Below are 23,745 nucleotides of genomic sequence, written 5' to 3'. Positions count from 1 at the left end.
AATGAGAAGAATAAAACCTCAAGAAATAAATATCAGCGTATTTGAGATTGCCAGAGGCAGGAGAGAGTTCATAGAGAATGCCGAGGAGGTGAGACAAAGGCACCATAGTGGACATAGGAGTGTTTGTATGAGCCACAAGTGTGTGGCATGTCCCTTTGTCATCACTTTCTCTACCCAAGGATCTCATGGCTACTGTGTAAGACTAGAAGCAGCAGCCAAGGGGCTTTCCGTGCCTCAAGAATTTCTCTGCTCACTCTCTTTCTATTTCTCTTTGTTCCTTCCTCTCTTTTCCCCCTCCCCCGCTTTCTTTCTCTGTAGCCCTCTTTTAGGATACCAGTTAATATGCTGTCCAGAGTCACATATAATTCCAGTTACTAAATAAATGTAGAGGGAACCAGAGAAGTAGAAAAATCACCAGTGGGCAAATACTACAGCAAATGATTTATTTCCAGTTAAAACATTGAGTGGGGGAGGGCGTGGGCAGCAGTTGGAATCAGTTTTCTCCTCTGTTGTCTCTACAAGCTGGAGCTTGCCATTTTGGCTGGGCTAGCTGGTCATCAGGCTTCCAGGACCCTCTTGCGACTTCACCACCCCTATCGCTGTGGTTACAGGTGTGTCGCTGTGCCTGGCTTTTCAGTGGATTTGGGAGAGCCTGACCCAGGTCCTCTGTTTTACACATCAAGCACTTTACTCCCTGAGCCATCTCCCTAGATCCATATAGTAATGCAGGTTGCAGATAAGGCCCACAAATAATTACTAAATCAATAGGCAAAAAGTGTGAGGAGACCCAGGCCTCTGTGAGTTTGAGGCCACCCTGGTCCACGTAAGTAGATTCCAGGCAAGTTTGAGCTACATAATAAGCCTCCCCCTCTGCCCCCACCCCCACCCCCCCGGTCAAAATAAAAAGAGAAGAAAAAGTTTGAGGAGAAACAATATATCCGTATGGTCTCAAATTGTTTTTAGCATATGCGAGGCTCTGGATTCAATCCCAGCATCATCAAAAACACAGAAGAGCAGAGCTAAATAAATGCTTTTGGGTATGACATTAACTAAATTATGTAGGCATAAGAACACTCCGAAACTGAGGATAATGCAGAATATTAAGTGCAGTCATCTGTTGCTTACCAAGAGGAAGGCCTGCTGGTGATCTGTTTACACATTCACACAAAACTAGGTGCCATAGCCTATGATCCAGCCAGGCTGTGTAGTGTATGCCTTTGGCTGTGTAACTGTCGTTAGCCAAAATCCTGTATGTGGGGATAGCTGTTCCACAGTCTTTCTTTAACTGTTTTGTGCATATGGGTGTGTATTTGTCTATTACTGTTTGTTGGAAGAAATTGCATACTGCTATTTTATAAAATTCATTTGTTGATAAAAGAATGAAATTTGAGAGGTTTAGATATGAGTGATTCAATAGATAATTATTTGATATGTGTGAAATTATTTTTAAAACTGAAATAATTACATGCATGAGAATGTGTATTGGATTTTTGTTTGTAAATGTTTTGCTCAAGTAGAAATTTTACATATCTTTCTGTGTGCTGGGTTGTGTATAAGTCATCCAAGCCTTTTCTAATAGAAAGAATAGAAAAGAGTGTGTTGTGAAACTCTCTGGTATAATTTGATTTGTATCAAGTGGTATATTTGTTTAGCCACTTTTCCTGTAAAATTCAAATGATTATACACAAAAATACCTCTATCTTTTGGCAGGAAGTATAGGAGAGGTAGCTTAAATTTCATGGCATCTCAAACTTAACATTGGCCTCAAAGTTATTCAGAACTTCCTTGTGCTCCTTCAGCTAAAGGCAGAGTTCCCAAGGAAAGATGGAACTCTGGGAGTTTTTCCTAGCTGAGGGAGCAGAGTCAGGGAGTGGCAGTGTTAGTGCTGCCTGCCCCTTGCCAGGAGGGGCCGTAATGAGAACCAAGAAGAGGAAGCTAGGGTAGCTGGGACCTGGATGACTTCTGTCTACAAAGATGTTTAAGGGTTATGCATGCTCAAAGGTACAAATGTATCTGTTCTTTTCCCCCCACCTATTTACCTGTGATCTAAATTGATGAACTATCATTTTGACTATATATATATTTCCCCCCCGCCCCAAGACAGAGTTTCTCTGTGCCAGTCTGTCTGTCTTGAAATTCACTTTGTAGACCAGGTTGTCCTTGGACTCAGAGATCCACCTGCCTCTGCCTCCTGAGTGCTGTGATTAAAGGTGTGCATCACCATTGCCGTAGGTTTTCACTATTCTATTACCAGATTGTTTCCTGCTGCGTCAAGAGGAAAAGAGAATAGAGTTGATATTGCCTGTAAACTTTTCTCCATTCCATCCTGGTACCAAAGTCCATGGAATCAGTCACAGGGTTTAGTTGGTTGAGTATGTTTCCTTTGCTGAGTTAATGGTTACTGATACTGCTGCCTGTTTTCTTGCTTTATTTAGGTTCCATGTCCTCAGCAAGCTCCTGAGTTTCATGGTACCTATTGACCACACTGCAATGAATGATGACGCCAGGTGAGTAGTACGTTACTTGTATGTCTCAAGGGGATTCATAAGCGCCTGATACTGACCAGTTGTACAGTCTGTTGCCCTCCTGTTTCTTATCAGTTACTGACATCACAGCAATGTCCTTGTCACATATGTTACTCCCATGATTATTATAAAGCCCAGCCAAAATGTCCATAAATCTCAAAACTACCTCTGGTGGTTTGTTTTCTCAGCATTAGTCCATCTGCCTGTGTCTTCTTAGCTCCTTGCCATGGCAGTCAGTGTTTGCTGTGCACAAATACTCTCTGCAGCACTCAGTGCAGGGAGATAGAGCTTCTGTATGTATTGAAGCTGCTGTTGAGGAGTGCAGATTTTTTTTTTTTAATTAAAGAAGTATGTGTTCATAAAGCTGAAATGATAGGATATATCGAGAGGAAGTGTGGATGCTCATTGTTATTCAGAGATAACACTTTTATTTATTTGTGTTTGTTTTTTAGGGCAGGCTTTCTCTATGTAGCTCAGGCTAGCCTAGAACTCATAGAGATCTGTCTGCCTATCAAGGCTGGAATTAAAGGGATATGCTGTAATGCTTTGCTTTGTGGTGTTTTTAATTTATTTTGATTTTTCTTGAGGCTCTTAGCATAAATTCTTTGTGTAGTTCAGACTGGCTTGAAACTCAGGACAATAATCTTGCCTTAGTCTCCCAAGTGAGGGAGTGCGCCATCACACACAGCTAATTAATTAGCTGGGCGTGGTGTTGCACACCATTAATCCCAGCACCCAGGGAGCAGAGTCAGGCAGGTCTCTCTGAGTTTGAGGCCAGAATGGTCTGCAGAGTGAGTTTCAAAATAGCCAGGCATACACAGAGAAACCATGTATCAAAAACATAATAAATTCCTTTTGCTATGTATGGTGGCGCATATCTTTACTCCTAGCATTTGGAAGGCACAGGCACGTGAATCTCTGTGAGTTCAAGTCTGGTCTACATGGCAAGTTCTAGACCATCCAGTGCTGTATAGCGAATTTCTGTTAAAGGAGGGAAAGACGAGGAGGAGGAATTATTTCTTCTCTAATTTGCATTCTGCTCTAATGAAGAGATTTCCTTTCCTTGTATTTATTTACCATAGAGTGGTTCGTTTATAGCAGTGTGGACTCCTGCTTTTCTATCCTACTCGATGAATCATTTATTTTGATATTAAAATTATAGAGATTGGCGGAAGTCCCTTCAAGCTGGCTTGTATCTTTTGGTATGACTCCAACATTCTTTATTTCCTTATTCTTCGGCTTATCTTAAAGCTTATCTTTGCTTGGTGGTTTGTTTTTAGATAGGGTCTCACTACATATCCCTGGTTGGCCTGGAACTCTGTAGACCAGACTGGCTTCCACCATGCCAGGCCTTTCAAAGCCTTCCTTGTGCTTGCTCTGATATTGTTTCTTCATGAAGAAGCCCTTCCTTTTAGTGATGTTCAGATCTAGGTGTAAAAGAGTATTTATTATTTCTGCTATCGTTATATCCAGAGGCTCAGTGTGTAGAACAGGGAGCATATGGGCACACATGTGTACACAGAGGGTATCCAGAGGCTCACTGTGTAGAACAGGGAGCATGTGGGCACACGTGTGTACACAGAGGGTATCCAGAGGCTCAGTGTGTAGAACAGGGAGCATGTGGGCACACGTGTGTACACAGAGGGTAGCCACTTAATATCTCAGAATGTTTCCATTCAGGGTCTTTGCTGGTTTTGGGTTTGTTTGTCTGTTTCAGCTTGTTTTTGTTTTTCTTTTTCATAGAATCAAAATTCTGTTCTACTATAAATATTTTTAGGGCCAGAAGAGGTGGTTCACGCCTTTAATCCCAGTACTCGAGAGGCAGAGACAGGCAGATGTATGTGAGTTCAAGGCCAGTCTGGGCTACAAAGTGACTGCAGGCCAGCCAAGACTACACAGAGAAACCCCGTCTCGAAAAACAAACAAAACAAAAACAGACAACAACAATTTATTTATTTATTTATAATGTGAAAATTTTTGTCGTTAAAATAATTTTTAAAATTCAAATGACTATAATATTTTATGTCATTTAGCCATGTGACCAGTAGGCACATTATTTTATCATAAGTAATGCTGTGTAATTTTAGTGTACCCAATTGCCAAATGAAGTCACTGGTTGGTGTGGCTTTGCCAGGTTTCTTTCAAGTCACCTCAAGCCTCTCAACTTGCTACCAAACCTCATCAGATCGCTTTGCCTTTTGTCTGAAAATAGTAGATCTGTGGGTGTAGGCAAACACAGTTGGCTGCTTTTCCTTTGGCTTGTTTGACTATAAAGCAGCTTGTGCATAATCCTACCTACTCTTGTATCTGTTTTGTGACCACATTTTTCTTAAATACTTTGTAAGTGGCTACCAGGTATGGTTGCCTTTTTATTGGCTTTTAGATCTAGTCATTTGAAAGTTCCAAAGTAAAAGCTGAGCAGTGTGTATACCTATCACCCCAGCACATGAGAGGAGGCAGTGACAGGGTTAAGAATTCAGGGGCCGGTGAAGAGAGAATTTGTCTAATACAAGGTGGACAGGACTGGCAAGATGGCTTAGTGGGTAAAGGCTCTTGCTCCCAAGGTTGATGATCTGAGTTTGATCCCTGGAACCCACATGGTAGAAGGCAAGAATTGGCTTCCAAAGTCATCCTCTGACCTCCTTACAAACATACCCACATACACATACGCATACGCATACTCATACGCATAAGTATACAAATTTAATAAAACAAGGTGGAAGGCAAGGACTGACACCCAAGGCTGTCCCCTCACCTCCACGTGGGTGCTGTGGCATACATGTGACTGCCTGCACAGACATAAATTTTGTGGTCACACATACATATATGTGCACTCACATAAGAAAATGTTTAAGGAAAGAAAAATTGTGTATGGGTTTGGAGCTGTAGCTCAGCTGTATAGCACTTGCCTAGCATGCCCGAGGCTGTGGGGATGGTCCTAGAACCACTAAAAAGGTTATATAAGTTATATAAGTATTATCTTATGTAACTATCTAACATGCCTTTCCATGGCATTATCTCTAAACATTACAGTAAGTGATGATTACCTAGCTCACACTAAACTTGGTAGTGAGTAGAGGTGCCAGTGTAGTGGTTGACAGAAGTTCATGCAAATGTTATAGTATTTTACATACAGCACTGTAGCCTCTGCAGATACTGGTATTGTTATGGTCCCCATGGATGGGTAGGGAGACAGTTGTCATTGCAGTGGTGGATTCTAGTGTCTTAGGGGAAGGGCTGGGGGTCCTGGAGCCAGTCTGCCATATGTACTGAAGGGCCGCTATTCTGTGGCATTCATCTAGTAGCATTGTGTCTCATTTTTATGCCACAATGGGAAATGTTGACAGTGTTTGAATGCCACTGTCTCCTTGCCCTGCCTTTCCTCAAGTGAACAACTTAGGTTTTGGTAACTTACAGATAAGTCATTCTTGCTATGTATGTGAGAGAACAGAGATTTAAATAAATTTTTTTTTGTTTCTGATTTTTGAGTAAGAGAAGGACTTTGTAAGCATGATACAGGAACCAGAAATCACAGGGGGAAATATTAATAAACCTAAGCACATACGTTCCATTGAGAAAGACATCAGAAACCAGGTTCATAGGCAAATGACAAACCGCAACAAGTCGGTCAGATGGTGCTCTGCTGTGAGTAGAGAATCTACAACTTCCTTACATCCCAGAAATCATGGGGAGCGCATATTAGCATGAAACTGTGCAGCAAAAATTTAGCTGGGTGCAGTGATACATACCTGTAATCTCAACACTCAAGGAGGCAGAGACAGGTGGGTCCCTGTGAGTTCGAGGCCAGCCTGGTCTACAAAAGCAAGTCCAGGACAGCCAAGGCTACACAGAGAAACCCTGTCTGGAAAAACAAATCAAAAAACAAACAAAAAAAGATGACCTCTCCCTAGTGGTTTCTGCCCTAAACTGACTTTGTGGCAGATAGCCTCTTCTTTTCAAGCTCCCCCCCAACCCCCAACGGTGGCATAATGTAATGATCAACACAGAGCTCCTGTGCTCTTGGTGTTTTGTTCCCAGAAGCAGCCTCCTCCATAGTTGTGAGTTGACCAGGTCTGGGGGTGCCTTCATCTCTCTGCAGTGTTGCTTGTCTCCAGGTTGTTGTTGCAAATAGGCTCCATTGGATTCGTTTGGGGGTGGGGGGTGGGGCGGAAGCTCTGAGTGTTCATCCTTGATTCTCCCTCATCCTTGTCCAGTTTGAACTCAATAATTTGGATTGGTTGGATTGGACTGAAGTGGGAATGCACGCATTGAGGGGGGGGGGGGGGAAGAGCACTCGCAGCTCTTTAACCCAGGGTGTTAAGTATCCTGGTGGTCCGTGGAAGGGCTGTGTGGTGTCCCCATCTTGTCCCCTGTGGAGTGTTCTTTAGTTAGTTAATTTTTTGCTGATACAAATTCTTTTCTCACACTAGGAATTTTTGTCTTCAACTGCTCTATTTTAAAAACCTTTTTAAATGCAAAGTAGCCCAGCTGAGTTCTTGGTCGGCATGCTTCCCCTTGGGAGAGGTTCACTTTGGATCTTCCTTTAAGTTCTTTCAGGACACTTTTGTTAGTGAAAGTCTTGTGTGACCCTGACATGTCCTATGTCCAGTAAGTGTGACTCCAACTCAGAGGGAGACATGTATGTCTGGCACACACTTTTCTGAATTGAAGAATCTTTGTTCCTTTGCACAAGGGTTACCATGCGCCTGAAACCAAGTCTCACTTGACACTCTTTGCGCATAGCAACTCTGGTTTGCCTGTCAAAGGCATGGAGTCCTGTGGGCCTGCAGAGACAGCCAGCAGTGGGCTGAGAACAGGCATGGGCTACCACTCTGCACAGGTCCTCACTGCCCCTGACTTACAGGCAGAGGCCTTTTAAAGCAGAGCTTCCCTCACCTGCTTGTGAGTGCTTACCACAGGGAGTTTCCTTCCATGGCCTTCCTCTGTGGCAGGTAGCAAGGCACTGGGAGATGGGAGAGATCAGCTGTCTTTTCCTCTCTATGCTAGGCCCTTGGAGGCAGACTTTAAAGCTGTGAGGTCTTATCATGTGTGGTGCAGGTAGAAGTCAGTCGTGTGCCCTCAGGAAGAGCAGTGTAGACCCTGATGCATGCTGAGAAGGGGTCCATGGCTTAACTGCACTAACTGGTTTCTGCTCTTGGCAAGGACAGTGGATCTAAGCCATGACGGTGAGCTGGGCACAGGATGCCGCTTCAGGAGGCTCTCCTACCAGGTTGACTGCCACAGTGACCCTTATCAGTGCAGGCTTTTGCATTTTCTGTGTAACTTGCTTTCTTTCATTACAAACATGATGACAGTGTTAGCATTTAGAATTATTTGATTCCTTTGTAGAAAACAAAAAACAAACAAAGAAACCCCCAAATTCTTTGTAGGAACAACAGCCTCATTCTCTCCCCTGAAATAAAACCTCACCTTTCCCACATGTATAAAGCTCCTGGCATTAATAAGAACAAGGAGAAGAACCCTTGATGATAAGTGCTGTGTACTGGACACACTGTTGTCTTACCTCTGGGCTGTAAGAAATGGACACATGTAAGCCCATCTTGTCAGGTGTTTTGTCAACATTTCCGCCATGCTGCTCCTGAGGTGCCTCAGGCAGTTTGTCTTTGGCTTGCCGTTCTTGTGTATGAGTCTGCAACCTACAGCCGGCATGTTGACCACCCTCCTGGTGGCGGTCCTGTCCCCAGCCCAGATCCCCACTCTCTTAAAGCTCCCCTGCCTCCTGTGCTGCACTGGTCTTGATGGGATACTGCGTTGTAGCTCATCTGAAACACCCCTCCTTACAGCATTTCTGTTGGGTAAGAATTTTAGGCAAGAGTGGTTAAAATACAGATGTGTTCTCTGAGGCTTCTTATCTCCTGAGAAGACACAGGTTATTCTGACAGGTGAAACAAGTCTGGGCAGATATGCAACATTGATCTAATCAGCAGAACAAGAGCCCCACTCTAACTGGCGCTACCTTTTACCAGCATCATTAAGGCCTCCCATTACTCTTTTATTAGCCGCTCCCTCTCTTCCTTATCAGATTCCAGAGCAAACATAACTCACGGCAGTGATTTGATCTCTGTTAAAGAGGATTACAGCTTTGCATTAACTCGGATTGACATAGTTTATAATTCACTTGTTGATACTCAGGAGAGTGGTGACGCGTGCCTGACCTCCCCCAGCGCTGCTGAGGGGAAAGGGCCCCCATATATCACCATTAAAGATGGTCCCAGCGCAGACAGGAGAGCCAGGCCTTCCTCCAGCAATAGCAGAAAGGACAAAGGAATACTCAAGTTCAAGCCTGAGGCTTGGTCCACACTCTGAAAAGTAGGTAGAAAAGAAAACACTACTGTTGTGTCTTTGCTTTTCCTATTGGCTGCTGTTCAGCCTCTCATGCTAGAGAATTTGAACTGTCAAATTGAGGTTTGGTTCCAAGTAGGAGCGGGTGATAAAAGTGCATCTTCTTAATTGGACTGAGGACACGGAGCAGAATGGGGCTTTGTGGCTTCAGTTCTCATTTCTGCAACCAGGTTCTTCGCATTTCTTCATATTTTTAAATTCTCTTTTGCCTGCAAAGGGGTAGATTCTTTAAAGTGGTTCTAGATGTTTTTCTTAAGGATTCATTTTAAAATTACTATGAGAGTCTACAGATACTGCCTTAATCACAGGTAAAGTGGCTTGCAAGTATTTCCACCTTTCTCTTGATTGGCCATTCACACTGTTATTAATGTTTCCCACGGATCCCCAGCTGACATCAGATTGCTAATATGTGTAGACCATTTTTGTTTCTCTGTGATACCTGTATTTGTTCTGTTTTCCACCCTGATTGGCCACACCATTCTGGTTAGCAGGGAGATGGCAGTAAGGGACACCATCATCTCCTCCCCGTTCTGATCAGCACTGAGTGGCAGTGAGGGACAGCGCCGTTCTGCTCCCTGAGCCCCAGCCTCCCTGCGTTTCATACATGGCCCGTATCTATCAGAAGGCTGTGGAGTGGTTGACATTATCTACATTTTGTGATTAAAACACTAAAGCATGGAGTAATTAAATAACTTGCTCAAGTTAAAAGCAAGTTGTGAACTAGAGTGTCCCCGAATATAGCTGTTAACCCTGCTGCTGCTGCTACCGGGAGTTTGTGGGAATAAGTGCAGTCTCCCAACCCAAGAGAAAATTTTAATTTGCCTAGAGTAATTTTTTTCTTTTGTAAAGGGACATTTTCTATACAAGAGAGCTTTGCTTGCCAGCTGTTTACATTTTGGTCTGAACTACTGGATTTACCAAACCTACCCTGTGCTTATTTTGTCTGGTGCTGGTGTGGAGGGCTGGACCACATAAGCTTCAACTCACAGGCCTATGTATTCTGTCCATTTCCTCCCATAGTCTGCCCCCGCCATCCCAGACCTGTCACCTTGTCCTTAGAGTGTCTTTTCCTCTATAGTAAAAATAACACCTGTGTTTGGAAGAAACTTTTGAATGCAGAAAGGACAAAGAAAAGTCCATCTAGCACCCTACCTTTTCTTTTACCGTGTATTTGTTTTCTTTTGTGTGTATCCATGCACATACCCTGGCCCATATGGAGGTCAAAAGACAACTTATGGGAGCATGTGGATTCCAGGAACCAAACTTAGATCTTAGATCATCAGGGCTGGAGCCAGGTGCCTTTACCAGCTGAGCCACAGTAACAGCCTGCTTTTGTTTTTTACAAAGAATTATTTTGTGTGTGATTTTATGTAGACAAATACATGTGTGTAGATTTTTTTTTATTAATTTATTTATTTTACTTTGTATTTTAAGGATTTTGGTGCCCTTCGTTTGTTGTTGCTGTTTAAGCATACAGTAACAAAATTCATTATAAAGCCGTTTTTATGGGCTGGAGAGATGGCTCAGAGGTTAAGAGCACTGACTGCTCTTCCAGAGGTCCTGAGTTCAATTCCCAGCAACCACATGGTGGTTCACAGCCATCTGTAGTGAGATCTGGTGCCCTCTTCTGGCCTGCAGGTGTACATGCAGGCAGAACACTGTACTTAATAAATAAACTTTTTTTTTTTAGCCTTTTTATTGTGTAGCCTTATTATTATTCAGCTGCTTCCTCATATCTGTAAGTGTCCATCCTGTGTTTGTGTTTGGATGTCCTCCATCCCAGGAGCTGTCCCCATGCCCTCCAGTTCCCTCTGACTTCTGTTCCTGCACCCAGAGCTTTGCTTACACAGCATGCTGTTCAGTGCTCTCCGCTTCTTCCACGTGTGACCTTCCCATGTGACAGCTCTGCACAGTTCCAGACTCGCCTTCCTCGATTCCCTGGAAGAAATCTGTTCCCTTTTTCCTGTTGAATGAACTTCAGTCTGCCTTGCTGCACTCACGTTTCCTTGTCACCTGTTGAAGCAGCCTGGTGTCATGCAGTGTGGGACTCCCATGCTCTGCACTGCCCTTTCCTGTGGAAATGTCCGTCTCCTGAGATCCAGCCTTTTGCCTGCTTCATCCCTCCTGAAGCCCTCCCGTCTTGTTGGCTCCTCTCTTACGGTACTTACGGCAGTTCATGAACACTTCCTAGAGGGCCTTTCTTGTTGAGAACCTTAACTCACAAGGATAAGGCAATAGCTGTTGTCAAAGTGTTAGCCCCAGAATAGTGTGTTTTAATGCTAACTGTATTCTGCCATTTTGGTTTTTTCCAGATAGGGTTTCTCTGTGTAGCCCTGGCTGTCCTGGAGCTCACTTTATAGACCAGGCTGGCCTTGAACTCAGATCCACCTGCCTCTGCCTCCTGCGTGCTGGGGGAGTAAAGGCATGTGCCAGCACACCCAACTGTATCCTGCCTATTTTAAAAGCATTTTTGTGGCTTAGATAATATTTGCAAGACAATTTGTTGAGAGCCTTCTGAGTCACTGTCAGCACTCTCGAAGTCAGAGGACTGACTCGGGATTCCTGGGCATGAGTATGGCCTAGTGCTCACGCTCTGAGATAGCTTCAATGTGCGTCTTAGTGTTTTCCTTTATAAAATGACAACTGTCAGTCCTCCTTGTTTGCCCCCCCCCTTTTTTTTTTTAAAGAGTGAAATGAAAAGCCCTTTTTCGTGCTTGTTTCTAGGGAGGACTGCTTTTAGTAGTAAAATGGAGTAAATGGAGTTTGTGCTTTCACACATCTGTGTGTGCCCTTGTCACTTTGCCTAAGCACATGCCCATTCCTCCCTTTGAGCTAACTTAGCGATAGTATGGCTTCTTTTCCAGAATGCCTGTGAAGGCTGCCGTTATAATTCTGTGCACAGGTGCCAGTAAGATTATTTTCTAGAACAACCCTATGAAGATGACCTCCATTCTAGAAATTTCTCTAAACTGACTTCTTCAGCACATTGTTCTCTTCTCCACAGCACTCTGCCTGTCTGTGTTTCAGATCTATCTACCACCACGTAATTTTCCAAATATGTCTCTGTTCTAGAACATGGCACTGCTGGCCACCACCTGGTTACTTTATTCGTAGCTTACAGCCATGTTGGAAACAACCTTCCGAGATGAGGGATACATTATTGGTGGTCTCTAATGCCTACCCTTTGTGGAGAGGGTGTTTGAGTCATTTTTGCTTGGATAAACCAGGAGAAAGATCTTCCAAAACTCCTCATTTTTCTACCACTTCTTGAATTTCGTATGCTCCTGTTGGTTTTTCTCCTGCCCATCTTGGCTGTGGTTTTTAGATCAGGTTGAGTTTCTGGTGGCCTCCTACACATTATCTGAAAACATGGTGGTCACCAAGAGGGCTCTGGGTGACTAGCAGAAACTATAGGCTTTTAGAATTGTCTCACTCAAGAAGAAAACAGGAGTGGAATTGATTGTGTTTATCTCCAAAGGTATAATGAACGTGGTCGCCTCCTGTTATTTTGGTGTTGGTATGAAAAGGAAGCATAAGAAAAGGTGCATCGCCAGGCAGGTGGCGCACACCTTTAATCCCAGCACTCGGGAGGCGGAGGAAGCAGATTGCTGTGAATTTGAGGCTAGCCCGGTCTACAAAGAGAGTTCCAGGACAGCCAGGCCTATTACACAGAGAAACCCTGTCTCGAAAAACAAAGAAAGAAAGAAAGAAAGAAAGAGAGAGAGAGAGAAAGAAAGGAAGAAAAGAGAAAAAAGTAAAAGGATCATCTATGTCCAGGACGGTGTCACTGACCACTGCTGGGATGAAGCCTTGAAGGAGCCACAGCCACACCTTGCATTCTCTCCGTGGCTCCCCTGGGAAGCAGAGCACTTTATAAACATTAACTTGTTTTACCCTCTGGGCACCTCCACTTAAAAGGTAAATAAGGCTGAAGGCTCTTTCTTCTCCAATATAGATGAGGAACACCAGCCAGGAAGGGGAAAGTCTTGAGCAGAGGCTGGTGAGGTCTAGATGGGGCCCTGGTGTCGTCCTGGGCCGTTCTCCTTTCTGCTTCTTAGGGCAGTGGGGGCTGGGCCTTTGTGTGGACTGTAAAACACTGCAAAGACGAGCAATTGTTCTTCAATGCTTTGTGCTCCTTTATAAGAAAGAAGAAATCAATACACATTTTCTCATCCACACTCTGCAGCCCTCCGCCTCTCTCTCCCACAGCTCGATCCTGCAGGAGGAGGCACAGCTATGCAAGCCAGCAGGACACACCAGCTTCCAGGGGAAGACATGGAAACTCCTCATACTGCATTTAGCAGTCAGGCTCCATGAAGCCAGTCATAAAACTGGCTGAGGCCATCACACTGCTGACTGCAGGAGCTGGTTGGTCCTGCTGGAGTGGGAAGAGGTCATGCTGTAGGGGCTGCGGGTGTGTTCTGACAGGAGGCGTACCTAGCACGGACTGTCCAGAACTCTGCTGGTTTATGGTTGAGGGACACTGCTAGAAAATAAAAGGATGGAGGCAGCAGTATATGTCTTTCCAAGTTGTGTTTGAAACTGAAAATATCTTTCCGATTATATTTGTATTATCATACAGATAGTCATAGAGCTGAGCATGGCAGCCCATAATCTCAGAACTCTAGAAGCTGCAGGAGGATCAGTCTGAACTACATAGTGAGTTCTAGGCCAGGTTGGACTACACAGTGGTTGTCCTGTCGCAGGGTAGTCTTTTATTAGCATCATCTTTTTTTGGTTTTTTGGTTTTTTGAGACAGGGTCTCCTGGATTTGCTTTGTAGACCAGGCTAGCCTTGAACTCATATTGATCCACCAGCCTCTGCCTCCCAAGTGCTGGGATTAAAGGTGTGCGCCACCACTCCCGGCCTCATCATTATTACCTTAAAAGATGGGATTGATATCTGGAATTCAGTTACAGTTAATTAGTAACTGCCACAAAACAGTTTAGTGTAGGATATGAGTGATAGGATTTTTTGCCACATAAATAGAATGATAGGTTAAGATAACACGAACCTTTGCATGGCACAGGGGAACGCAATTGATTCCCTTTGTGTTAGTGGCTCTGGAGACTGTGAGTGTCCTTCACACAGAAGAAACATGAGATTGAGAGCCGGTAAGTTACCCAGATGCAAGAGGAAGGCTGAGTGCGGAGCGCGGAAGAGGAACTAAAGATGGGCAGGGCGAGCCGTTCATTCATGGAGCCTGGCTGAGAGGGCCCTGGCATCACGACAGTAGGCCAGTGTGCTGCCTCATCCAAAGGGGAGAACAGCGCCCCTGTGGCCAGTTTCTACATGCTCCCACCCCTTAAAAGTTGAGGTTCAGGGCTGGAGAGATGGCTCAGAGGTAAGAGCACTGACTGCGCTTCCAAAAACCTGGGTTCAAGTCCCAGCACTCACATGGCAGCACAAAGCTGTCTGTAACTCTAAGATCTGACACCTTCACACAGACATACATGCAGGCAAAATACCTATGCATATAAAAAAAAAAGTTAAGATTCAGTGGAATGAGAGCTGCATCCTGTGCCTTGGGCCCAACCCTGGTGTGAACACCCTGGTGTGAATGCCATTGCGCCTGGGCACCAGCTTTACCTTCCCTGTTACTAAGGAAGTGAGTCACATCTAAGCAGTGAAGCATCTCCTGGCTTTTCACAGGAGCCATTGGAGGGGCTGCTGTTTGAACAGTAGCTTCATCTTCCTGAAGTCAGCAGTCACGAAACCATAAACACAACAGCAGCCAACTCTATTGCCAGGATCGTGGTGGCCTGACGTTAATATTAAACATCTTCAGCAAGGCTGAGTGCCCTGAGCCCAGCTCCAGAATAAAAATAAATAAAAATAAGAGAAGACCCTGGTAAAAACAGTGAGGTGATTTGTCGTCTTTCCTTTGTGAGGCCATTTGTCTTCTCTCACATCAAATCTGTTATAAAACAGTCAAACTGTGAAAGTAGAAATCAGCCCAGGAATATGGAATATTAACACAGAGAAGCAGCGAGAAGCGGGGCTCCTTTTGTCTGAAGACACCCCCCCCAAGCAAATGTAATAAGGTAAATTATTTTTCTCTACTAGAATATGAAAGACTTCAAGCTAGTGTGAGGATTCGTGGGAGTTTTGAGTGTTTTTTGTCGTTGTTAATGTGGAATGAATTTATAGCTGACATGTGAGGAGAAAGCCTTTACAAATTCACACCCTTGTCCCCCTTCCCTCCCTTCCTTCTCCCCGTCTTTTCAGGTCCTTTGTTTGGCCCTCAACCTGCTTCTTTAAACATTTATAAATCTTGAATCTGTCTGATCTTTAGGAGACAGGCCAGAGGCTGCGTCACCAGCTGTAATTTAGAGCTGTGGGGCTAAAGGCATCTGCAGGGGTTTGAAGGACCCAGCTCTGACCTGACTGAAACAGCACAGTGGAATGGCCCTCCTTCAAGAGTCTCCTTCAAGCTCTGGGAGGATGGTGATGAGAACAGGCAGCCGGGGAATTTATGGGCTCTGTGCCTCCTTGTCTCCTGGTCCCTTTGAAATGAGTCATGTACTGCCACCTTGTGGTGGATTGGCACATCTGCAGTTTGCTGTTTGGGAGGCAGTTGGGGACGGATTACTTTGTATCCAGACCTTGGTGATTAGTGAATTAATCACTAGCTTTTGCTAGCTTGATCTCATCAAATAGTTCTCAGGAAGTTTTGTGTGTTTGTTTGTTTTTTGTTTTGTTTTTTAAGACAAAAAAAGAAGTAGATCTTCTGTAGGTGGCTGCCACCTCCTTTTTTTTTCTATTTCCTTTGTTTTGTTTTGTGGTGTGTGTGTGTGTGTGTGTGTGTGTGTGTGTGTGTGTGTGTGTGTGTGTGTGTGTGTTCATTCATTTCTGGTTTGGGTTTAGCGTGGTGTGAAACATGGGGCAATCAGGAGGGAAGTCTCTGTGAGCTACTTTTGTTGATAGGAGAATAAGGAAGTCTGCATTAACTTCCTTAGCTGTGCACAGGAGTCATACATAAGCTTTCTGCCCTGTGACTTTCTTGTGTCATTGGAAGCCAACCATGAGGTGTCAAGATGGCCAGTCACTCCTCATACATGTGTGAAGAGGGCACTGCTTTGCATTATAGAGATAGCATTTATGGAGAATGCTGTAGTCTCACTGCTGGAGCTTACGGTTTACTCAGGCCAAGGTGGGAACTAGCTCTGACAGCAGGGAGCGACCTCTACACCATTACAGGCTGCTGTATGCTGCTGCTATGCTCTCTTTCCCTGTTTGCATATTTGAGACAGCAAACCGTTGTCTCTTTGTTTGGTCTCTTTTTTTTAAAAAAAAGGAGGCTTAAAAAAGGGAAGAGGAGGAGGAGGAAGAAGAAGGAGAAGAAGAGCACACAGTTGCCCTCAGGCACACTCTTTTCTGACAATGCAGGCGATTTGCTGGAAGGGGCGATTTGCTAAATAGTTCCATTGGCACATGCCAAGTGCTAATTGGAAAGCACCTTCCAGTAGGTATTTAGAATGCCAGGGCCTATTGGTAGACAGAGCAGAAGAGAGTGGAACTCTGAAGGCAAGAAATGTTTATGTTCAGAATGCAGGAGGCCAGCCCAGGATACAGCTCAGTGTTACAGCACTTGCCTGAGATATAAAAGGCCCTGGATATGTTCCCCGCGCGTGCACACACACACACACACACACACACACACATGCTGATGGAATCCTCTGTTCCCACTGGCTTATCCAGACTACACAGCAATGCCACAGTTGGCGCAGTGCTGGGATTTGGCACTGAGGCCTTGACCTTACCTACAGAGGCAAATTGGAGGCCTGAGGGGTTCAGATGGCCAGGAACATTTGCAGCAGCAGTGGAGAAAGCTGAGAATATGAAGCTAGTCAGGTTGCCTTGGGGCACAGCCATCTACCTTGCTTCTGTCTTGGCTCTGGGGGTGAGGGCCAGTGGCTTAGTCATATATTGGCAGAGTTTGGTCCCCATGAATCTCTCTTAGTGGAGTGCTTGTCTGGGCAGGTGACTGAAAATGGTCACCTTTCTGATCTGACTTTTGATATTTCCTTGAGTTTTTGTTATTGTTTGTTTGCTTTTGGAGTTTTAAAAATTATGAATTATGTGTGAATCTGCCTGCAGAGGCCAGAAGAGAGTATCAGATTCCCTGAAGTTGGATTTATAGGCAGTTGTGACCCATCCAGAGAAGGTGCTGGGAACCAAAGCTGGATCCTCTGCAAGAGCAGTGTGCACTCTTAACAGCTGAGCCGTCTCTCCAGCTCCTAGTATGTCTTTGTAATCCTCTACAATAACTAGTGAAGTTGAGGCCAGCATTCAGACATGTATTAATTTATTTTACTGTGTACTATATTTGAGGCCAATGGCTCATACTCATATCTAGTATGTGTTTATAAGCTTCCAAAAGTGCTAAGTAAATTGTTTTCAAAACACAGGTATGTAAAGGTGTCATTAGTGACAGTGTGTTTGGCAGGGCACCACAGGCACCAGTGCTCTTGACTCCCCACCTTGTCTGCCAGGAGCCTTCTTGCAAGGTTTTAAACTTGATCTGGACTTTGTTCATCATGACACTGGTGGAATTAGAGTTGTCTTCTGCCTGTGTGTGCTGTCACTATCCCTGCTTCTTAAATGTGTGTAAGGGTCCCCTTCAGGCTGCCATGCTGTAGTGTGTAGTGTAGGGGTCTGCAGGGGAAGTGGGGAGCAGATAGAAAGGTGGCTGGGGTACTTCCCAAATATGCCATGCTTATTTAGGGTTCCTTGGTCCCTTAAAAGCAACAACTGAACAAATTTAAATTAATCAAGGGCAATTATGTATATAGGTTTGGAGCTATCATTCCCTCCCCCTCCTCTCTTCCTTGCTGTTTTAGACAGGATCTTGCTATATAGCCAGACTGGCCTTGAACTTGGGACACACTTGCTCCAGCCTCCTGGGTGCTTAAATCACAGGCATGTACCATTGTTTCTGGCTCAGAAGATGCCCTTAATCAGAAAGGCGAGTTACTCTGTTCATGTGTTGGAAGATACAGGACTCTTGCTTATAGAGACCATGATCTAGTTTTAGATGGAGGACAGGTTTTTTCCTAGGGAGCTGTGGGTCAGCTGCTTTCTTTGTGCTGCCCACAAGAACAGCCAGGTGTAGCATGTGGGTGGGTGGGGTGTCTTGGAGCTTGTGGTTTCCAAGCCAGAGTAGGAGGAGCATGGTCTTCCAGACAGCAGATAGGAGAATTCAGAGTGGGATGCCGCAAGCTACTGACCTAGCAAATTGAAAGTCCCGCACAGGCCATTTGCAGGTTTAATACTCCGCTTTCTACTGTTTGCCCAAATAGCGTCGTGAAAGACAATGATCTGTGTTGCAGTCCTGTGGGGAGTGCACACCACACACACACTCACCCGCACCCACCATGCTGAATGTCTTTCTTCAGAACACACACAGCAAACCCCATCCTTGCTCACACGTGCACGTACCCTGTCTTTATGGAAAATGGCTGCTACTGTGTGATCGTTTTTTTTCCAGAAACAGGTTTTATTATAATATAGTAAAAATATTAAATTAGAAAATGCCTCAATAAGGGTTATAAAACCTTACTACACTAGAGATAGGTAATTATCCCCTCTGCAGCCTAAATGACAGTTTAAAAGAAATAAAAATGTTCATGCTCATTACTTGCTTTTGTAGATTGTAATAAAGGGTAAGTTAAATTTTAATTCAAGGAAGAGCCTCTGCCATCGACCCTTCCACCCTGGGTCCTAGTCCCAGTAATTACTCTTGCCTGTTCCATGTAATTCCAACAGTCATACATGTTCCACAGTGGGCGTTGCCACAGGCCACCGAGATCAAGGGTTTGGAGATAAAGCAGGGAGACATTCCAGATCAGAGATTCTTGTCTTTATTCCTGGTGTGATCTGGAGCAGGAGTCCGTATTTGAGACAGTAGCTTGCCAAGTTCATTATGTAGAGCTGTACAGGGACCTTGGCATCACTTTACCACTTACCCAGGAGAAGCAAAGGGGACAGGTTAACCTGGAGAGCTGGTAGATCCATCTGTAGCCAGCTCTGGCTGCGGGCACGCTGCGGGGAAGCAGCACAAGCCATTGGGCTGCCTGTGGCCGCTTGCACTGTCTCCCTTTCATGTGTTTTCCTTAATGTGGGTACAGGATGTGGCTATATTTATTCCCTCTTCTCGGGTGTTTCCACCTCTCCCTCAGCTGACAGCAGATCTTGCATCTGCTTATGGGTGGGAAATTGGAGCTTTCTATCCCTCCATCTGAATATGGATACCTGCAGACCTTCTAAGGAGAAAGCAGGTTTGGAGATCAAACTCCACTCCACCCCAGGTGGGAAACACTGTGCAGTAGGGAGCCTCTTCTCCATGCCTGTTTGAGTTGTCCCCAGCCTGGCTCAAAGCCCCACTTCAAGCTTATCCCTAGACACCACCCATGTAAAATTAATATTTTAGGATAATTATATCATTTTAACTATTTAAATTAACTGAGAAAACTATATGGGACTGCCAAGGTGGCTTATGGGTACTAAGAACTTGCTGGGCACCCATAAAACCTGAACTCAATCCTCTAAATCCCCATGGGTGTGGGAGAAAACCAACGCCCACAAGTTGTCCTCTGACCTCCACTTGTAACCGTGTGCATGTACCCACACATAGACACAAAAATAAAACAGATGAACTACCACCCCAAAACATACTGCATGGCAGCTTACAGTGTGTGACGGTGTCAGGGCTTTCCATTGTTCTTCCTGCAGGGCACGTCTGCAGCTCTGCCCTCACCCAACGTGCTCAGAGGCCAATACCACTGAAACCTGACTTATTTATTTATTTATTTATTTATTTATTTTTGCGGTGGGCGGTCTGCTCTCGCAGACCCTATGGTGCTCTGGGACCTCAGGGAGGTGGTCTACTGGGTGTCTCTGGGGAAGAGAGGGAGGAGTAGCTGAAGTAGCAGAGGGCAGTGTGTGCGGCTTGGCAAAGATGCTTATGGGAGTGGCTGAGGAAGGTGCTGGAGTTTTTGCTGCTGCTGCTGCTGCTGCTGCTGCTGCTGCTGCTGCTGCTGTTGTTGTTATGGCAGCTCTCCTTCATGCTGTTTAATTTTCTTGGCTGAAATGGCTAGAGAAGCTGTGATGGCAGATAGTCAGGCCACAGTGCAAGGATTGAAGGCTGGCGGGGCTGCTGGGGATCTGTAGGGACGGCATGTGGTGTTCACTTGCATTTGGGGTGAGGCCTTCTACCCTTGTAGGGCTGGACAGGTGCCTAGAGCTAGGGGACAATGGAATGTGTGGGGCTCCGGGCTAGTTGGCAGGGAGAGACTCTGTTGTCCATAGTCTGTCTGCCTATGCCGTGGTCCTCACATGACGGGTCTACAGCTGCCTTCTGCCTTTCAGGGTTTCCTCCCCCCTCCCTCCCTCCACTTTGATATGTCCTAACTGCTGGGATTCCCATGTTAGCTTCTCTTACTCCACAGCTACAGCAGGATGAGTGCTGAAGAGCTGAGTCAGCCTCATGGAACAGGCCTGTAATCCCAGCACTAGTGGCAAAGGTAGGGAGGCCACAAGTTAAAGCCAGACAAGATCCTACTATAGAGCAAGCAAGACAAAATAAGAACAGTTGCAAAGATGGCTTCTGGGAGTTCTCAGCAAGAACACCTTCAGAAACCCCTTTTTCTTCTTCTTCTTCTTCTTCTTCTTCTTCTTCTTCTTCTTCTTCTTCTTCTTCTTCTTCTTCCTCCTCCTCCTCCTCCTCCTCCTCCTCCTCCTCTTCTTCCTCTTCTTCTCCTTCTCTCCTCCTCCTCCTCTTCTTCTCATGATAGCAGGCTGTTGAAGGCTAGATCTGCAGATGTCAGTCTGCAGCTCTGCCCTGGGATGTCAACTCTCCCTGACTCATCAACCTAACCCTGTCTGGCTCTTCTCACTCTGGGCACTCACTGAAGAGGCCTGCGAACTGAGCAGATGTGCATCCTTGCCTCAGGTGTGGCCCAGGGCTGTCTCCTGCCTATGGAGGACTCACGTCTTGAGTGTCTGGCCTGTTGGAACTGTGAGCTTCCTCCTGCTGCAGAGCAGCTCTGCTCCCCATCCACAGAGGAATGTGTTTGAGAGCCCCCCACCCCTAGAAGGCTCGCCACCAGACTCAGCCCCCTGCTATTTCCCAGGCTAAGCCAGATGTGTTACGTATAACAGTAGTGGAAGTTGTGGTGATCATTTGCTCTTATTTTTTATTTCTTTTACGTGTGTGTGTGTGTGTGTGTTTGTGTGTGTGTGTGTGTGTGTGTGTGTGAGAGAGAGAGAGAGAGAGAGAGAGAGAGAGAGAGAGAGAGAGAGAGAGAGAGAGAGAATATATGCCTGAAGAGGGCTTCAGATCAATCCCTGGAGCTGGAATCACAGGGGGTTGTGAGCTGCCCAACAGGGATGCAGGGAAACAAACCGTGCCTGGTCTTTTGAAGAACAGCAGGTGCTCCTAACCCCCAAGCCATCTCTCTAGTCCCCATTACTGTATTTTTAATGTCCAATTTTAGCTTTAGAGTTGTGTACAGCTTTACAGTTGTATCCTGGCAGTAGGATCCAGAATATGAAGCCAGTGTCAAAAATAGTGAGACCCCATCTCAAAGTACAACGGGCTAGGGGGATGGCTCAGTTGATAAAGCACTTGCACACTTGATGTACAAATGAGGGCCTGTGTTGGGTCCCATCACCCATATAAAAAGCCAGGTAAGAGTGTGCACACTTGTAACCCAGCACTGGGAGGGTGGGTGCTGGAGGGTCCCTAGAGCTTATTGGTCAGCCAGCCACAGTCGGAGAGAACCCTGTCCCAGCACACAAAGTGGATGGTTCCTACCGAAAGGTCTCCCCACCCATGACTAGCTTTATTTCTTTGCTGTGTGGTGTGTGTATCATATACTAGTGCACACGTGTGTGCATTCAGGTTCTTGCAGACGCCACAGGAGGATGTCAGGCATCTTTCTCTTGCTGAACCTTGACGGCATGAGTTTTTTCACTGGCCAGAAAGCCCAGTGACCCTCCTGTTCCCACTCTTGCCCCAGCACTGAGGTTCCTGAGGGTGTGGCACTGTAAAGCTCAACTCTGGGTTATACAGCAGGCATTTTACCCAGTGACCCTCCTGTTCCCACTCTTGCCCCAGCACTGAGGTTCCTGAGGGTGGGCACTGTAAAGCTCAACTCTGGGTTACACAGCAGGCGTTTTACCCAGTGACCCTCCTGTTCCCACTCTTGCCCCAGCACTGAGGTTCCTGAGGGTGTGGCACTGTAAAGCTCAACTCTGGGTTATACAGCAGGCATTTTACCCAGTGACCCTCCTGTTCCCACTCTTGCCCCAGCACTGGGGTTCCTGAGGGTGTGGCACTGTAAAGCTCAACTCTGGGTTATACAGCAGGCATTTTACCCAGTGACCCTCCTGTTCCCACTCTTGCCCCAGCACTGGGGTTCCTGAGGGTGTGGCACTGTAAAGCTCAACTCTGGGTTATACAGCAGGCATTTTACCCAGTGAGCTCCTCCCTCAGCCCAGTAATGTTAAATTTTGAAATCCAACTTTAAAAATAAATTAGCCAATTAAATTATTTTTTTAGACTGAGCCTAGAGAAAGGGGTATGTGGGAGGAGAAGAACCTGGTTCTGTTCTGAATCTTCGCACATATGATCATAATTGGAATCTTGTTGCTGGGTCATTTTCATTGTTTTTCAAGTACTGCCAAGTCTCAGAAAATGTATGAAAACTAAATTATATCCCCTACATCCCATGTCTGATTGAATCCTCTCGTTGCGTGCCAGTCATATATCCTATTAAAATATTCAATCTTGTTTTCTTACTTGAAGAGCCTGTCTGTAAAGGGCAAACTTATAGAAAACTCATTCCCTGGAGACAGGGTATCCAGCCACACTGGACTATTTACATATTTCACTATGTGATTGGCTGCTTCTGGGTTTCTTCCTTCCCTTGTATTTGTGAATAAGTGCTCCGAGATGTGGTTCTTAATTACATGGCTGTGTTTTCAATTGAAGAAACAGATGAAGGTGTTTCCTAGTTTCTTCATTTCTTTTTAACCTTGAAAAGTTAAGCAGTGTGTTAACCAGTTTGCTTTATTTCCTAGAACCGAGTTGTATCGATCTCTTTTCGGCCAGCTCAACCGTCCTGCCATAGACCATGGGGACTGACATCAACATCTCACTCTGGACCCCAGTGCAGGGCCCACCCTGCTTCCAGATGAGGCTGGCGTGACTTGAGGGAGCAGCACCTGGCTGGGGGACCCGCAGTGGTCCTCTACTGGGAGCTTGTATCTTATCTATGGGACCGCACAGGCTCTGAGCCCTTCAGCCACCACAGACACAGTCACGGCTGGGGCCAGAACTCAGGGGCTAGAAGCACTCACTGCTCTTGCAGAGGACCCAGGTTCAGTTCCCAGCACCACGTCCAGAGACTCACAGCAGCCTCTAACTCCAGGTCCAGGGAATTCAATACCATCTTCTGGTCTCTGTAATCACCAACACTCAGGCATGTGCGTGTGCACGCACACACACAATTAAAACTAAAATAAACCTTTAAAAAAAAAATCTGCTGTCACTGTCATCACTGAGTCCTTGAGCCAGAGATGTGCTTTAGAATTTAATTGCACAGTGCCATACCTGTTGAAAGAGTTTGTATTTTCCTAGTTAAATGGTCTCTTCATACAGTATAATACTACATTTCTTCTCCGTTCATCCCTGAATGCACACTCAGGTTGTTTCCACATCTGGACTATGTGAGTGTAACTGGGATCATCTGACCTTCCACTGTGCGGACCTTCACCTGCTAATTTCCATTCCCTTTGGTACTTACCCAGGACTGGACTGCTGGGCAGTTCTCTGTGTGTGTGTGTGTGTGTG

General features: G+C 45.5%; 1 protein-coding gene across 3 annotated transcripts in view; it reads left to right on the top strand.

Moving 5' to 3' along the window:
* The window catches only part of AATF (apoptosis antagonizing transcription factor), a 93,267-nt gene extending 69,834 nt beyond the window's left edge, over positions 1-23,433 (top strand). For 2 of the 3 annotated variants that reach the window (XM_084750515.1, XM_084750517.1), the window contains exons 11-12: positions 2,436-2,507; positions 22,974-23,433. In XM_084750515.1, the coding sequence (XP_084606641.1) occupies positions 2,436-2,507; positions 22,974-23,037 (136 nt within the window). In that variant the 3' untranslated portion in view covers positions 23,038-23,433. Of the gene's footprint in view, positions 1-2,435; positions 2,508-12,366; positions 13,400-22,973 lie in introns of those variants that run through there. The other variant, XM_084750516.1, reaches the window with a different exon arrangement.
* Positions 23,434-23,745: the final 312 nt, after the last annotated feature.

Source organism: Acomys minous, assembly GCF_964271855.1.
Source record: "Acomys minous genome assembly, chromosome: 12".
NCBI classification, from domain to species: Eukaryota; Metazoa; Chordata; class Mammalia; order Rodentia; family Muridae; genus Acomys; species Acomys minous.
This window is presented reverse-complemented; position numbering and strand designations above follow the sequence as displayed.